The sequence below is a fragment of the Sander lucioperca genome, chromosome 15 (assembly GCF_008315115.2).
Source record: "Sander lucioperca isolate FBNREF2018 chromosome 15, SLUC_FBN_1.2, whole genome shotgun sequence".
Taxonomy (NCBI): Eukaryota; Metazoa; Chordata; class Actinopteri; order Perciformes; family Percidae; genus Sander; species Sander lucioperca.
In genome coordinates, this window is record NC_050187.1 from 8,215,886 (window position 1) to 8,234,391 (window position 18,506).

At 40.0% G+C, this 18,506-nt stretch overlaps 1 protein-coding gene across 1 annotated transcript in view; it reads left to right on the forward strand.

The window, feature by feature from the left end:
* Positions 1-14,729, forward strand: part of LOC116047891 (vacuolar protein sorting-associated protein 8 homolog) — a 33,817-nt gene extending 19,088 nt beyond the window's left edge. Inside the window, exons 4-7 of the mRNA XM_035992477.1 lie at positions 2,931-3,099; positions 10,917-10,970; positions 11,593-11,673; positions 14,037-14,729. Coding sequence (XP_035848370.1) covers positions 2,931-3,099; positions 10,917-10,970; positions 11,593-11,673; positions 14,037-14,162 — 430 coding nt within the window. The 3' untranslated portion in view covers positions 14,163-14,729. The remainder of the gene's footprint in view (positions 1-2,930; positions 3,100-10,916; positions 10,971-11,592; positions 11,674-14,036) is intronic.
* The last annotated feature ends 3,777 nt before the right edge of the window (positions 14,730-18,506 follow it).

Here is an 18,506-nt window from a genome sequence, read left to right on the forward strand (position 1 = left end):
AGAATTAAAGGCGGAGCTCCGTTTATTCCTATAATTCAATTTTCAATTCAGTTCAATTTTATTTATAGTAACAAATCATAACAAGAGTTATCTCGAGACACTTTACAGATAGAGTAGGTCTAGACCACACTATAATTTACAAAGACCCAACAATTCCAGTAATTCCCATAAGAGCAAGCATTGGCGAGGAAAAACAGAAACCTCGAGTGGTGAGTAAAACTTCCTTTTAGGGAGAAACCTCGGACAGACCCAGACTCTTGGTGGGCGGTTGTCTGCCGGTGCCGGTTGGGGGTATGATGAACAGTGGCAATTATAGTCACAAAGATAATGGAACTATGACTAGAAATAGTAGTTGTTTTAGTAGTTCATGGCGTAGCAAGGCACTGCAAGGCATAGCAGGGTGTAGCATGACTTAGCAGGGCACTGCAGGGCGTAGCTGGACGTAGCAGGGTGTAGCAGGGCATAGCAGTGCACTGTAGGGCATAGCAGTGTATAGCAGGCCGTAGCAGGGCGCCTAGCAAGACCACGGCGACAGCTGCAACCGCGATTTAGGTGCCACCATAATCCAGGGAAAACTGCAGGTTGAGAAAACATAAGGGCTACCCAGAGCAAGGTTAGTAACAAGCATTTGCCCACAGATGAAAAGCGAGTGGAGGAGGGAGGGGGCGCGCCGTGACTGTGGCTACACACCCTCCTCCGCCGGTCTAGGCAAACGCTGCAACTCCTCACTCCCTAGCTATAAGCTTTATCAAAGAGGAGAGTTTTAAGTTTACTCTTAAATGTGGTGACGGTGTCTGCCCCCCGAACCCAGACTGGGAGCTGGTTCCACAGGAGAGGAGCCTGATAGCTGAAGGCTCTGGCTCCCATTCTACTTTTAGAGACTCTAAGTAACTCTGCATTCTGGGAGTGCAGTGCTCTAGTGGGACAATAAGGTACTATGAGCTCTTCAAGATATGATGGTGCTTGACCATTTAGAGCTTTGTAGGTCAGGAGAAGGATTTTAAATTCAATCCTGGATTTTACAGGAAGCCAATGCAGAGCAGCTAATACAGGAGAAATATGATATCTTTTCTTAGTTCTTGTCAGAACATGCGCTGCAGCATTCTGGATCAGCTGGAGAGTCTTAAGGGACTTATTTGAACAACCTGATAGTAAGGAATTACAATAGTCCAGACTAGAAGTAACAAATGCATGGACTAGTTTTTCAGCATCATTTTTTAGACAGGATTTGCCTAATTTTGGCAATTTTACGAAGGTGAAAAAAGGCTGTTCTTGAGGTTTGTTTTAAGTGGGTGTTAAAGGATATATCTTGATCAAAAATAACTCCTAGATTTCTGACAGTAGTGCTGGAGGCTAGGGCAATGCCATCCAGAGTTAGCCTAGAAATGTAGGCGCACCCTATCAGCAGCACATTTAATTTGCATCTGGGGGGGTCTAGGCACTCTCCGTTGGCTTGCGAGCTCGAAAAACCAAACTCTGGTCAGGCCATTCACATCGTGTATAGAGTCGGTAGGTGGGCTTATGGCTGCTGCTGCTGGGAACAGCGGTCTTCTGGAAGACTTGGAGTTAAACTTTTCTTTGAGAAAAGAACAAAGAACGGCACTGAAATCATTCTTAAAAAAGGAAGATGTGTTCGGAGTTTTGCCGACCGGATACGGCAAAAGTTTAATCTATGAAATAGCTTCGCTACCTTCTTCGTTGCTCTGCCTGGTTATAGTGCTATCCTATTGCGTGCAGAGGGAATTTAAAAGACAACTGTTTATCCCGCCCCTCGGATTGAGCTCCGTCAATGGTGAGTTCCCAGACCCAACATCTTGATGTGGGTCTGGCTTGGCAGGCTAATCCAGAGTAGCTATATCTTTTGTTGTAGGTCAGCCAGGATTTTATATATTTAATGCATGCTTGAAGTTCAGCAAACTGACTGGTTTCGTCTGGCTTGATTGATAGTTATAATTGGGTGTCATCTGCATAACAGTGAAAGTTAATTGAGTGTTTCCTAATAATATTGGCTAGAGGAAGTGTATATATAAGGTGAATAGAATTGCTCTAAGCACTGAGCCTTTTGGAACACCACGGCTAACTTTAGCGTGCCTGGAGGATTTATTCTTAACATTAACAAATTGAGCTTGATCAGAGAAGTAGGACTTAAACAGTTTAGTGCGATTCCTTTAATGCCAACTAAATGTTCCAGTCTCTGTAAGAGGATGGTATGGTCAATAGTGTCGAATGCAGCACTAAGATCTAGTAAGACAAGTACGGAGACAAGTCCTTTGTCTGAAGCAGTTAGAAGGTCGTTAGTAATTTTCACCAGTGACGTCTCCGTGCTATGATGCATTCTAAATCCTGACTGAAAATCCTCAAATAAACTATTGCTATGTAGAAAGTCACATAACTGATTAGCGACTACCTTCTTAAGGATCTTGGAGAGAAAGGGAGTTGCTCAGTAGCGCATTAAGCCTTTATGGAGCCAAGAACTACCCAGATGATCTGCACTGCTTCCTCATTGTGCGGCCCATAGAGCAGGCGCACTAGAGACCTCCGTTGGCTACTTTAGCGCTCCGCTAACTTGAATGGGGATTAAATGATTTAATCGTGTGGCTATTCAAGACTTTCCAAATGTTATTGGATCAAATGGATCACAGCGAATGAGTCATTTTGCGCTGGTTGTGACGGTAAAAAAATGTATCTACTGATTTACAGATGTCTTTTTGCCATGTAAGTCTTTAGGAAAAAGCATTTATGCTGCATCACATCCTGATTTCACAAACTACGGCCCAAGGCCCAAATCACACAATGCGTTAATCACACGTCAAAACAATGAGTGGCGTTAAAAGAAATTTGTGTTAACTTGTTATTGTATTAATTTTGACAGCCCTAATAAAAAAAGACATATTACAGCTGCTAAGGTATGTATGTGTGTGTCTTGTCAGCTGTGGCCACCTGTACCACTTCCAGTGCCTGCAGCAGAAGGACTCTGGGTGGGGCTTTAGTTCAGAGGTGCAACAGCGATGGAGCTGCTACAAGTGTTCCTCCAGCCAAGGAGGAAGGGGCGGGCTTTCCACTGAGACAAAAAGAGGCCGCAGCACGTCCCTGGCACAGGTATGTGTTTGTGCTTGCAAAGAAAGAAAGATCTGAATAGATACAAAAGAATAAATATACATTCATTAATGCATAAGTCTGGTGTTATTGGTTCCTACAGAAGGCATTGAATTTTAAATCTTTGTTTTTTTTTGTTATGAAGCAGGTCGAGGTGCTATATAAAGACTGAAAGTTTCAAAATGCTCAGTCCACAGAGAACTGAAACCAGCCTGTTTTATGAAACGGTGCCTTTAAACGAGCCATCAGGACTTCTGTACAGCTGTGATCTCACAACTATAGTATATAGACAGATAGTGCAGCTGCAGTGCCGTTACAGTCTGCACTGACGGAGCAGAGATGCTGAGAGTAGAGGGGGGCTTAAAGAGACAGGCCCTAAAATGGAGCATTTGAGACAGACATACAGGTATGTTCAGACAGACAGTATGAGGAAAAATAATATTTGTTTTAACATTAAACCATGCAAACATGTTCTAGTAGAAATTCAAGGAATTTGACTCCTAGAGAGTTAAAGCTTTAGTGCGTAACTTTTTATAATAATGAACGTCCGTTACATTAAAGCCATTGCCAAATACGTTGCTTCAAAGCCGACCAGCTCCACAAAACTCTTTTTATTTCTCAGAATGGCTATTTTTACAAAATGGTGTAGTCCAGCGACTTTCGCGCACCTAAGCTGGACTGAAGATGATTAGACACCCTCTTCTAAAGAGTACATAATGTTTTTTTAAATCCTCCGTGTTCTCCTTGGCTACAAGCAACTGCGTGGAGGACGGGTGGTGCCTGATCACGGAGGGCTTGGGTCATGTGGATGCAACGACAGTGTTTTTGTCATTACTTAGAATTCCTCTTGGGAGAGACTACGCACTATAGCTTTAACCCGATCGACTTAAAAATTTGTCTGTGTAATCTAAAGACCTTGTAGGACACCTATTATTATACACTGTTTTCATATTCAGACTTGCATTTTGTGATTCTACTAGAAGATGATTACAAGCTTTAATGTTCAAAAAACACTTTATTTTTCCTCATACTGCCCATGGCTGCTGCACCTGTATTCACCATTTTAAGCCCCCTTCCTTAAAAAAGCCCAGTCTGCTTTGATTGGTCAGCGCATGTCTCGAGTTTCTGGAATCTCCGTTGTTGGAATCACTGCTTTTGTTTCACTCCGGAGCCTGAGACTGACTGCAACCGAGTATAGCAGGACTTTGTACTGTGAAAAATCACCAATAAAGGCTTCTAAACCAAAAACTCTACAACCGGAAAATGTTTCGCAGTAATGTGACCCGAAATTGGAGAGAAATTAACAACATTAGCAGCCAAGATTATACAGTGGGGCTCGAAAGTTTGGGCACCCCAGGTAAAAAAATTGTATTAATGTGCATAAAGAAGCCAAGAAAAGATGGAAAAATCTCCAAAAGGCATCAAATGACAGATCAGACATTCTTATATGTCAAAAAAAGTCAGATTTTATTTCCATCATTTACACTTTCAAAATAACAGAAAACAAAAAAATGGTGTCTGCAAAAGTTTGGGCACCCTGCAGAGTTAATACCTTGTACTGCCCCCTTTGGCAAGTATCACAGCTTGTAAACGCTTTTTGTAGCCAGCCAAGATTCTTTCAATTCTTGTTTGAGGTATCTTCGCCCATTCTTCCTTACAAAAGTCTTCCAGTTCTTAGAGATTTCTGGGCTGTACGCTGTTACGCACTGCTCTTTTAAGGTCTATCCATAGATTTTCAATTATGTTGAGGTCAGGAGATTGTGAAGGCCATGGCAAAACCTTCAGTTTACGCCTCTTGATGTAATCCACCGTGGATTTTGAGGTGTGTTTAGGATCATTATCCATTTGTAGAAGCCATCCTCTCTTCAGCTTTTTCACAGATGGCATCAAGTTAGCGTCCAAAATTTGCTGAAATTTTATTGAATCCATTTTTCCTTCTACTCGTGAAATGTTCCCTGTGCCACTGGCTGCAATACAACCCCAAAGCATGATTGATCCACCCCCATGCTTAATAGTTGGACAGAGGTTCTTTTCATTAAATTCTGTGCCCTTTCTTCTCCAAACGTACCTTTGCTCATTCCGGCCAAAAAGTTCTATTTTAACCTTATCAGAACTTGTTTAACACAGAACTTGTTTCCACAATGCATCAGGCTTGTCTATATGTTCATTTGCAAACTTCAAACGCTGATTTTTGTGGTGAGGACGTAGAAGAGGTTTTCTTCTGATGACTCTTCCATGAAGACCATATTTGTACAAGTATCTCTTTATAGTGGAATGGTGTGTCTCCAGTGTCTGCCAGATCTTTCTGGATGGATCGTGCAGTCAAACGTGGGTTTTGACTTGCTTTTCTCATAATCCTGCGAGCTGTTCTGTCTGATATTTTTCTTGATCTTCCAGATCTTGCTTTAACTTCCACTGTTCCTGATGACTGCCATTTCTTAATTACAATCCGAACAGAGGATATTGACATCTGAAAACGCTTTGCTATCTTCTTATAGCCTTCTCCTGCTTTGTGAACGTCAACTATTTTCAGTTTCAGTTTTCTAGACAATTGCTTAGAAGAACCCATGGTGCTGATTGTTGGGGCAAGGTCAGATGAGTCTGGGCATTTAAAACCTTTGAGATTGACATCACCTGGTCTTTCCAGACGATGATTGAGAACAATCCATGACACTGTCAGGTCTCAGCTTTCCAAAGGGGGCGGTGCATGCTATAAACTCTGCAGGGTGCCCAAACTTTTGCAGACGCCATTTTTTTGTTTTCTGTTATTTTGAAAGTGTAAATGATGGAAATAAAATCTAACTTTTTTTGACATATTATAAGAATGCCTAATCTGTCATTTGATGCCTTTTGGAGATTTTTCCATCATTTCTTGGCTTCTTTATGCACATTAATACAAATTTTTACCTGGTGTTTCCAAACTTTCGAGCCCCACTGTAGGTTTCCCTGCCATTTTAAGCATTTCACCATGAAACAATAAGTTGTTGTAACTTGAGTGTTCATTGTCCAATCTGCAGGAAGTTTCTCATGATTGACAAGGGTCCAGGCCTGAGGACATCTACCTGTCAATATTAACTCATCATAGCATCCCCTGCTGGCAACAGGAAATCAGCCTTATATGACAAACATCATCCGATTTACATGAAATTTACAATGTGTGGTCTATTCAATTCAATTTTATTTTATTTATAGTGTCAAATCACAACAGGAGTTATCTCAAGACACTTTACAGATAGAGTAAGCATTTAGTGTGACAGTGGTGAGGAAAAACCCTTTTAGGGAGAAAACTCGGACAGACCCAGGCTCTTGGTAGGCGGTGTCTGACGGTGCCAGTTGGGGGTGTGATGAACAGTGGCAATTATAGTCACAATAAAGATAATGGAACTATGACTAGAAATAGTAGCTGTAGTAGTTCATGGCGTAGCAGGGCACTGCAGGGCGTTACAGGGTGTAGCAGGGCGTAGTAGGGCACTGCAGGGCATAGCAGGACATAGCAGGGTGTAGCAAGGCATAGGAGGGCATAGCAGGGCATAGCAGGGCGCGGAGCAGGACCACGGCGACAGCTGCAGCCATGATTTAGGTGCCACCCTAATCCAAAGAGAAAAACTGTGGGGTGAAAAAACATAGGACTCTGGGGAATAAGCTCCCCAGAGCTAAGCATTTCTGGGACATGGATGCACACAGATGGACAGAGAGGAGAGAGGAGCTCAGTGTGTCAAAGGAAGTTTCCCGGCAGTCTAAAACTATAACAGCATAATTAAGAGCTGGTCCAAGGCAAACCTGAGCCAGTTCTATATAGTCTAGGTCCTGGGTAAGATTTGTATGCACTTCATTTAGCGGAGAATATCTCAACTGTTATAGACTAATATGACCCCATTGAACAACGTGGGATGTGTGCCAAAGTCTCTACCTGGGACGAAAGTCCTGAAAATGACCACAACAGGTGACACTGTTATCACACTACATGTGAATGGGATTTTTTTTTCATTTATAGATATCCTCATGCATTTCTACCAGTTTAATCTTCATATTAAGAGAAATACTTTTTGTATTACACTTTGTCTTAAAAAATTAATAAAATATGCAAATTAGGCAATATCTTATTAAATATGCGTACATATAAACTCTTGAAGCTACAGATTTTCTGAGGTGATCACAATGTTTACAATGGCCATGTAGTGTAGGCTAAGTGTAAGAATTCTGGTTTGATGTTTATGTGTGTGTGTGTGTGTGTGTGTGTGTTTTGGGAGGGGGGGGGATGTCATGTTTTGTGCTGTATTGAATGGAAAAATTATAAATACAATTGTATACAAACAAGGGACTTTTTTAAAAGAAAGAAAACAAGCATTTGATTAATATACAGACATTTTATATCCAACCTTGCTATCATTGGAATGTTAACTTAAAGTGAAAAATACAAAACAACAGGTTTATTCCCTGTGTTGCAAGGTAAAACTTTCACAACAGAGTCCAGGTATGGGGATGATGATGATGAGAGTTCTTTCAGTGATAGGATTTTTACAACTATTGCCTCCCTTGCATTTGCAGTACTTGCAACAACAGATACCAGCTACCAGCCGACAGGGACACCCATTCTTGTGTGCACACTTTCCACACGAGCAGGGATCTGGCAAACCTTCAGGTTTTGAGATTACAATCTCAGGGACTAATAAACTGCCCTTTCTTACAAAACCATAAGCATCTGCATTTAAGATCGAGGTGGCGTCTGTAAATGGTGCTTGGACCCAAAGCTGCTGTTGATAATAGGCTCTTTGTATATGTTTTCTTGCATTAGTTGAGGTGCAAGCGGTCCTCTCAAAGTCCATCTTAAGGGCATTACTATCGAACGTAGCAATGCGCAGGTCGTCAAATAGCACCATGTCCGTTGATGGTTTGAGACATTTGACCAAGAATGTTTCCGCCATTTTCATTGCACTCTCTGTTAGCTGTGGACAGTTGAAATTGAGAATCAGAGAAGAGTTGTCTGGTTTGTGGACAGTGTTCAGAGCTGCAAGTGTGGTTGATATTTTGCTGGTTGTATCGCACCCAGTCAGCGCATGTATGCTGGGAGACACTGTGTGAGCTCGTCTCCCAGCGCTATGCAGACATGAAGTGGTAATATTGATCTTTTTACTCCTGAGTTTCGGATGAGCCAGAGCTCTTGGAGGCCAAGATTTCTCCAATTGACTTATGTGGTATAATAGGCACACAAAGTAGTAGAGTAGAAATGCTTCGCCTTTCTGAGAATATAGTTCCCAGTTTATATACGGTTAGAAGATAGATGTGTCTCATGTTATTTATACACACTGTGACTGTACAAATCACAACATGTAAATAGGAACATGTTGGTGTTATTTTGTCACTTACTCAGAGCAGTAGGCTAGTTGGAACCGGTTACCTTCAGGATCTGTGCTAGGCTAAGCTACCGGTGGAGCCGTCAGAAAGAGTTACAACACGCACAGAGATGAGAAGGGTATGTATGGACTTATCTAACTCTGGGGGATACGGGGAATAAGACAAAGTCCCAATGAGTCGGCGTGTTCCTTTACAGTTTAGGTTAATAAATAACTGGCAATTCCTGTATGTTGCTAGTTGTATGTAATAGGTTGACTGTTTTTTAGCCATTTTCTTTATATCAAATCAGAATGCTTACGCTCTTCTATGACCTTATAATCATGGTCATTGTGAACATTGTGATCACCTCAGAAAATCTGTAGCTTCAAGGGTTTATATGTACGCATATTTAATGAGATATTGCCTAATTTGCATATTTTATTTTATTTTTTAGACAAAGTGCAATACAAAAAGTATTTATCTTAATATGAAGATTAATCTGGTAGAAATGTATAAGGGATATCTATAAAGGGAAGAAAAAGTCCCATTCACCTGTAATGTGATAACGGATTCCTTGGCCACAGTTTGCGCCGCCCCCTATGCTTTGGCCACGCACCCTTCCATAATTCATGTACCGTTCAATGTAAATTCTTGTGTGAGGTATTAATAAACTCAGCACAGAGTTCCTTTTTCATTGGTCACAGTTTGCTCCTCCCCTATGCGTAAGCCACTCCCCTTTCATTACTCATGAACCGTTTGATGTAGACTCTTGTGTGAGGTATCATTGTGCTCAGCAGAGAGTTCCTTTTTCAATTGTGACGGGTTGCCCTGCCCCCTATGCTTTAGCCATGCCCCCTTTCATAACTATTGAGCCGTTTGATGTGGAATCTTGTGTGACACATCATTGCACTCAGCAAGGAGTTGCTTTTTAGTTGGTGAAGGTTTGCTCCGCCTCCTATGTTTTATGTGTGAGGTATCATTTTACTCAGCAGAGAGTTCCTTTTCCATTGGTTATGGTTTGCTGCGCCCACTATGCTTTAGCCAAGCACCCTTCCATAACTCATGTACCGTTCTGTTTGTCACGCCCCTATACTTGGTACAACATTTGCAATACACAATTTTCAACGCCGCACACTCCACGCAGGAAATATGTCTAACTTGTGCACGCTGTGTCCCAAGGTTGCACAACTGCATGTCCGGTACGGTAAGAGCCCATACATCGTTGCTTGCAGCTTTAATTTTTACATGGTCTGAATGAATGCGTTTGCCCCGAGGTGGGAGAAGACGAACAGCTGAGACTTGACTTAATGCTGATAAGAAGTGACAGTGCAAAGGCAGGGAAATTTGAATGGCTTTAGTTGGGCGTATAACACATCATGTATGTTAAGTTTTTACTCTTTAATTTTGCTTCAATGTTTTTTACAATGTACTGCAGATTCATAAATGCATCAAAATATGATTGAGGAAGATTCTTACCAATAATAACATGCAGAAACATCAATGCTGATGTTCTGTTTGATGAGTGAGTTTTGTCGGATCTATTCATTGCAGTTGATTAAACATCTGTGGTCATCACACAGCAGCAGGAATGATACATATATATATTTTTTATCTACAGTATGATTTGAGAGAGTGGCTGTGCATAATTTTACTCTTGGTTGGCAAAGCAGCGTGACTTCATTAATTATTTAAATCTCCCATCGTTAACAGGATTGTTCACGATCTAACGGTAAATCATGTTCTGGTTCATCACAGTGGAGCTGTTAATCAGTTTACAAGTTAATCATCTTGAGTAAAGCAAATGATGCCCTTAAGTCCAGAGCTTATAAATATTTGCAGTTGTGTCTTATGCATGGAAGTGTATCCATATAATCAGTAACAACACAAATTATTGCTAGAGACAAATGTTGGTAACAACATTTTAAAGCAACACTGTGTAACTTAATTATTTTAGATTTGCACCCCAAGTACAATTCATTTCTACCTTGCTGTTATTAATATGGACAGCTGTATTACATTGATGATTACATTACTTATGATCAAAAACGAGTGAGTCTACAACTTTGCTAACACAGCCACATCAAGTAAGTGCAACAACAACACAAGACAAAGCAGGCCAGCTATTACTGTCATAACCAGCAGATGGCGAGCTGTCTTGCAGCCTTTTATTTCACGAAGAACAGTCCAAAGGCAGTCCAAGATTTACACTTGTCAGGTGGCTTCTTGTTCAGTCTCCTCTCTCCTTTTCACAGTTTATTTACACTCTGTTTAGACTTTGTGCCTCAGTCTGATCATTGTGCCATTAAAAGTAGGCCACTAGTCTCATAGTTAACCTGCATTTTGCCTGGAGTTTGGTTACATAACGTATGACAGCAGATTCATTTAATGCCAGTTGTATTTTGTTACAACAACACTGCTTTCAATCTAGGCACAGTCTTCCAGTAGCTAACAATCCTGACACAGCCCTGTTCTTCTCTCTGTCTTAGACTCGTGTAACATCAGTGTATCATGACGCAGGAGCAGAGGCTCGCAGGAAGAAGGTAAGGTTTTATCAGATCCCACAAAATCTCCAAATGACAGGTAACAAATGCAAGGTATAACCACCAAATGGCTCCACAAAAATAAACCTGCTTACTGGCTCATTGCTCATGTGTTAGCAAATATCAGGTGTTTGCAATCATCTTGTATCTACAAAAGGGCAAACTGCACTGTGGGCTACACCCTGAAGAAGGCTGTTTGTGCCACTACGCATGGGTTGTTACTCAGTTCAATCTTAACATACTAACAACATGAAAAAGCCATCTAAATAAAGGCTTTTTAACTTTTTGCCAGAAGAACTTTTCTTCTTTTTCTTATTTTGTGTTCCCTTCCAAAGGGCACCTTCATTATTTGTAAAAACTTCTGAGCACTCCGGACCTTTTCTCTTCTACAAATATGAGACTAATCAATTGATATTCACTACAGCACTACTGTATTGTATTACTCATTTTGTCTACCCCTTAAAATCAACCCTGTTGCCATCACATATCTATCTATAAATAAAACTTGTGCTACAGCTGCTCTCATTATGTTAAAGTGGCACTGTTTGCACTCTGTATGCCATGTTACAAATTACGGCTTAATGCTTTAACTAAATTCTTTTGGTTCTTTGTTGTGGCCCAGGTGGTTGTTGACGCAATGTTGGACCTTCAGCAGGAACAGTCCTGGGATCAGCTACGCTGTTTATACCGAGGACCATCCAGGGTAGGGACAGTTGAAGAACCTCCCTGTTTACATTACTTAATGACTAATAGCCAAACACATCACGGAAATGCTTTGTTTGTTTCCTGTCTGTAGAATGTATCTCCAAATGTGTCCTCAGTGGTGATCGGATCTAGGGCTGAACGATTAATTGTATTTGAAATTAAAGGGATATTTCACCGTTGGAAAGATGAATATATCTTTAAATTGGGTCACTTATGTAGTAGAAATGTGAATTTATTTAGAAATTGGTGCCTTCTAGGCCGAGAAAAGCCAGAAAATGTGTTTTTGGATCATGTGGATGATAGACACCAAATCCCAGAATGCACTTGTTTCGCTGTGTCCACTCCCAAGCCACGCCTACCGTTTACAGATGACAGACAGTGAGGCATTCAACTCAACTCAAGTGTGTTTTATTGTCATTTCAATCATATACACAAAACGTTTCACCGTGGCTCAAGTGGTGTTACACATTTAAAATATATAAAAACGAAATTATATAAAAATGACATACAAAACAGGCTACATTTAGTGCACACACATTATAGGCTCCATAAAGTTCAGCTAACGCATACTAGCATTAGCGCTTGGTGGGCTGTAAACACCGAGTATAAACACAGTATAAACACAGCCGTAAATTTGCGTGGAATGTAGAGTGGTCGGCATTTAACAGTCTCAAACTCCACCAGCAGTTAGTTGGATACAAGCACCCCAGTTCTGCACCAATCCGTATTAAAGGACAATTCCGGCGCAAAACAAACCTAGGGGTTAATAACGGATGTGTACCCACTCTGTCGTTCTCTGGGACATGTTTTCATGTTAATCAAATGTGTTTGTAGCTTGAAAGAAGCTAGCAATGATTAGCTTCCAACGCTAGTATTCGGGGCACAGGGAAAGTACCACTAAAAAAGCTCAAAATATCACCAAACTTCAACGGTAGCATAATGAGGGCCCCTACATGTTAACCGAAGCACTGAGAACTTTGTAAGTGTACAGACAGTTTATTGAACGAAGAGCTGCGGGAGCTCATTGAAAGGGCTACGAGAGAGAGAGAGCTATGCCGCAACAGAGTTAACAAGTTTTCTATGGGATTGAGGTCTGGGGATTGGGCTGGCCACTCCATAACATCAATCTTGTTCATCTGAAACCAAGACTTTGTGTGTTTTGGGTCATTGTCTTGTTGAAAGACCCATTTCAACGGCATTTCCTCTTCAGCATAAGGCAACATGACCTCTTCAAGTATTTTGATGTATTGAAACTGATCCATGATCCCTGGTATGTGATAAATAGGCTCAACACCACAGTATGAGAAACATCCCCATAACATGATTTTTGCACCACCATGCTTTACTGTCTTCACAGTGTACTGTGGCTTGAATTCAGTGCACGGGGGTCGTCGGACAAACTGTCTGCGGCCCCTAGACCCAAAAAGAACAATTTTGCTCTCATCAGTCCACAGAATGTTGCCCCATTTCTCCTTTGGCCAGTCAATGTGTCCTTTGGCAAATTTCAACCTATTCAGTACGTCTTTTTTTCAGCAATGGGACTTTGCGGGGGCTTCTAGTTGATAGCTTTGCTTCACATAGCCTTCTTCTGATTGTAACAGTACTCACAGGTAACTTTAAGTCTTTTTTGATTTTCCTGGACGTGATCATTGGTTGAGCCTTTGCCATTTTGGCTATTCTTCGATCCATTCGAATGGTAGTTGACCGTTTTTTCCCACGTCGTTCAGGCTTTGGATGCCATTTCAAGGCATTTGAAATAATTTTGGCTGAGCAGCCTATAATTTTCTGCACTTCTTTATATGTTTTCCCCTCTCCAATCAACTTATTTCAGTATATACAGAGTATTTCAGTGTGAAATGCACTATAACCAGCATGCACAACATTTGCTTGCTTCCTTCCTTCCTTAAATATGGGCCATAATTGACACCTGTTTCTTCACAGAATCAATCATCTCACTAATTGAACACAACACTGCTATTATTTTGAACAACCTTTCAATTACAGATTCAATTACACAGAAAGAGCAGCATGCATGTCATGACTGTTGGGTCTGTTGGTTTTCTATGACTCTACAACACTTACTAGTAAATGATTTGCCATGTAGAAATATCACTTCTACCAAAAAATTTGATTTATGAGGTTAGTGATGTTGGACTGCTATTATTTTGAACACAACTGTGTGTATATATATATATATATATATATATATATATATATATATATATATATATATATATATATATATATATATATATATATATATTTATTTATTTATTTATTTGTGTGTGTGTACACTTGTGAGGGAGGCGAATAGAGACAATGTATCACCTTTTCTAATTATTTTTTCTCTCTTTCTTCCAGTTGTCCATCCTTTCAGAACTTGCCCACTGCCGTAGCAATGACAAGACAGGGCTTCTAATCCCAGCTCAACCAGGAACAGAGATTTTCCAACTTAAACTCTCTCCTCCACCCTTATTGGAAGAGTAGCACCATGACTGGTTGTGGATCCATGTTTTCTTCATTTTTCCAGACTTAAGTCAATGGGATTGGTTAAAGTCATTGGCCTAACTATTCTACATCAGTGTCGGCTGTAGAATTTCCACTGTTTTTGTTGTGTGACAGTTGATATTTTATGTCTTTCAAAACAAATTGTTTAATATTGATAATATTTAGTCACTCTAATTTTACTGAATGTAGCTTTAATTTTATCCATTGTTTATGTACTACAGTTGGCTGAATAATGTTGCTTGGTTTGCATGTTGGTGCTGGGATGTCAAAAGGTGGATCCTAACATAACTGCAAAGGATGTTGTGGGGAAGGGAAATTATACTGAATGTTTGTTTACAAGTAGTAAAAAGACGCAAGATACTTTCGCCTTTTTTAGGGATGTTAATAGTAATGATAAATGACCTTTGTTGACCAAATCCAAAACTGAATAAATATAAACTGCTTAATTAATTTTCAGAGGTTTTACCTTTTGTTGATGTTAGTGGTACGTGTCGCAGTTTTTAAAATCCGTGATCGGATGTTTCTTACTAAAAATGCCCCTTTGGACTTGGGAGTTGTCATGAACTGCTCTTCACTTTGTATGTCCATAGGCGTGTACCTTTGACTTTTTTTTAGCAAAGAACCAGGTATTTTCAGACACAGTTCTTTATCTTAACTATGAGAAAATGTATAGTATCTTAACTTCCAGAATCCTGGATGCCTGACATACATACAGTAAGTCCTCCTATTTCGGTCTCCATTGTTTGTGTATTTTTTCACTAAAACATGCTGCGTGACCTCAAAGGCCAAAACACTTTTTCTCATCTTTCTCTCTCCATTCCCACCTGTGTTTATTCACTATTGTAGACACACCCACTGCCGCACCCTGGGTCCTTCCTTTCTCTCTCCACGTTATTTCTCTCTCTCCCTTGAACCGTCAACACTATTTTCTGTGTTCACATTCTGGTTTGAAGGCTGAAGCACATTGAGATTCTTCAGACGTTAGACTTGGTGGTGGCGCATGGTCAGTTCCTACTGTCTACTCTTGTACTCATCCTACAACATCTTCTCTGCCACTTACTAACACTACTTAGCATGTATTAGCATCTACTCATATCAACAAATCATTGTAACAAGGAATAATCCGTATTGAAACATGATGGGAGATGTTACAGTAGATAAGGAAGGAAATCCTCAGACACTGTTTTTCACCAACAGGGAAACTTTTTTCCAAATAGGGCAGGTATTTAACCTTAAAGGGGACAGTTGTTTACCTGTCAGACTGGGTCATCTACAGTTGTCTGGACTGCTGCCTCCCTGGGACTTTGATCTTCAGATATTTAGAAGAATTAATACTTAAAACAAGGCAAATCCAATAGGACTTTATCCTATAGGATTGGTTTAAAAAATCAAGTAGAATTTCTAACAGGAAATTCCTTATGGAATCCTATAGGACTTTTGGACTTGAGAAATAAGACATTTTTAACTGATCAAATCGAAGTCACATTAAAATGTAATTCACGGTAACAATTTATAATAACAATCAGTCATAAGTCATACATAAGCCTTTATTTAATGAAAGCATGAAAAAAATTGATATACATTTGTAAATAATATCTTAATATTTCACAAATCAATTGTAAGTCATATATAACCAGTGGTTAATCATGAACCAGTCATTAGTAAATGATCAGTATAGATTTTGCTGATGTATCATTAATTACTTATAGGTTAGTGATATTAGAAGCATATCTAATATGCTGTACAGTCAGAGGATCCAGCTGGCTCACTGTTAAATAGATTCACTCACCACCACAGAAACTTCGGTTCAATTCCTGGCAGTGATGTTTCCAGCATGGATATACCCTGCAGAGATCAGAGGAGCAGTTAACCATAGTCCTCATTAATCGAATGGAGTTCAAAATTACAACACAAAGAAAGCAGACGGTAACGGACATCCGACCGAAAAGAGTGACATCCGGCGGAATTTCCATTGGCACCAGAGCAATCCCGGAAATGGAACATCGTGGATATAGACTAGAGTTAATGTGAACCTCTAAATGACCTGCAGGTGGACAGGGGCTGGTGTCTCTTTGTGTGTCAAAGAAGACAGCTGTCTAAACCCTCTGCGGGCCTGCAGAAGCAGTTAGCACTTTTGTCTTGATCTGCCTCGTTTAGTCAGTTCTTCCTTTATGACCTTCAAAAAGAGGTCTGAACAACAGGTGTTTTTTTTCACAACTCTGAAACCAACTATACCTCTAGCTGTGGTGTGTTCCATGTGCACTTTGCCAACTGTCACAAGTATATGGACATATACTGTACCCTGTTAGGGACTGGAAAAATCTGCAGCTAGGATCCTAATGAAGATACGAAAATACGACCATATCACACCCATCCTTCACTCGCTCCACTGATCATTGGTTGAGCCTTTGCCATTTTGGCTATTCTTCGATCCATTCGAATGGTAGTTGACCGTTTTTTGCCACGTTGTTCAGGCTTTGGATGCCATTTCAAGGCATTTGAAATCATTTTGTCTGAGCAGCCTATAATTTTCTGCACTTCTTTATATGTTTTCCCCTCTCCAATCAACTTTTTAATCAAAGTCTGGTGTTCCTCAGAGCAATGTCTGGAATGACCCATTTTGCTAAGTATTTCAGTGTGAAATGCACTATAACCAGCATGCACAACATTTGCTTCCTTCCTTCCTTAAATATGGGCCATAATTGACACCTGTTTCTTCACAGAATCAATCATCTCACTAATTGAACACTGCTATTATTTTGAACAACCTTTCAATTACAGATTCAATTACACAGAAAGAGCAGCATGCATGTCATGACTGTTGGGTCTGTTGGTTTTCTATGACTCTACAACACTTACTAGTCAATTATTTGCCATGTAGAAATATCACTTCTACCAAAAAAAATTGATTTATGAGGTTAGTGATGTTGGACTGCTATTATATTGAACACAACTGTATATAATCTTATGCCCGTTTGTTGCAATTTATTAATATTCAAAAGGTGAAGAAAAGCATTTTGCTCACTGTTCATTTAACACTAGTTTTCTAGATACTTTTTTTGTTTTATTGTTCAACCTGTCTTTGTCACTTTGTTCATTTAATGTAAGGGATATATGAGAACAGGTAAAGAGGAGGTCCGTGTAGGTCCGTGGTCCGTGTACTTTTTCGTTCATTCGATTTTCATTTCATAAACCGGTATTAAAAAACAAAAAACGAATGGTTATTTGATTTTCGTTTTAAAATACAAAATTTGAAATTGAAATACAAGGCATTTTTTCCTTTTCATGGTCAAAATGGGATGGGAGAAATTTAAAATATACTTTGATTTTCATTTTCTATTTCATATAACAAAAAATAAAATCACTCGAAAATAGAAACGAGAAAAGGCTTGTTTTTTCATATTCAGAGACCGGATGTTGTCATTTCCACGGCAACAGCGCCAGTGTAGCCTACCATTGGTGGTGCTTTCAGCCCAGGCTAAAATTACTTTGGAAACCCTAATGCATATGTTTATATGTATTGCCTCATTTATGTATTTCATGAAATGAAAATCGAATGACCAAAACATACACTACCATATTTGCTTTAACTCAGGCTGCAGGGGACATTCTAAAACGCTTAACATGAAAAAAAAACACTTAACCATCACCATATTTCTCATGGCCATATCTTGTCATGAACATTTAGCCTGTCAAAAACTAAACCGAAATTCAACGATTATAGAAGTTCTCTCACGTTAACGTTTTCTTCTTCATTGGCGCCTATGGCGAGGAAGAAGCTTAACGTGGTTTAATGTACCTAAACAACGATCAATGATTACCAAATTTCTATCTCATATTGCTCCTCATAACCACTGAAAACTGTCAAAAAATCTAACCCAAAGTCCAATTATTATGGACGTTATCTGACTGATAACTGACTGATATCTGATCATTGTTTAGGTAGATTAAACCATGTTAAGCTTTTTCACGTTAAGCGTTTTAGAATGTCCCGGCTGCAGTTGAGGGAAACTGTAGCCTATAACAACCGGTTCTCACACTCATCTCGTAAAATACGGACGCTTGGTCAGGTGCCTTTGTCGTTCTTATTGACGCTAAAAGTCTCCTTTAGCGCTATAAGTAAACGCGCTTGGTCGGGACTATTGCTATGGAACGCCAAAAAGCTCACATTACGTCACTTTCCTACCTGTTTTGAATGGTCAGGACGTCGTTTTTTACCTCGTCTAATGACAAAACACCGTAAAAAGCGCCGTGGAAAGCTCATCTAACGCCGCTTTTTACGTGGCTCAATACGCGTATCATGCAAAACGCCGTAAAAAGCGC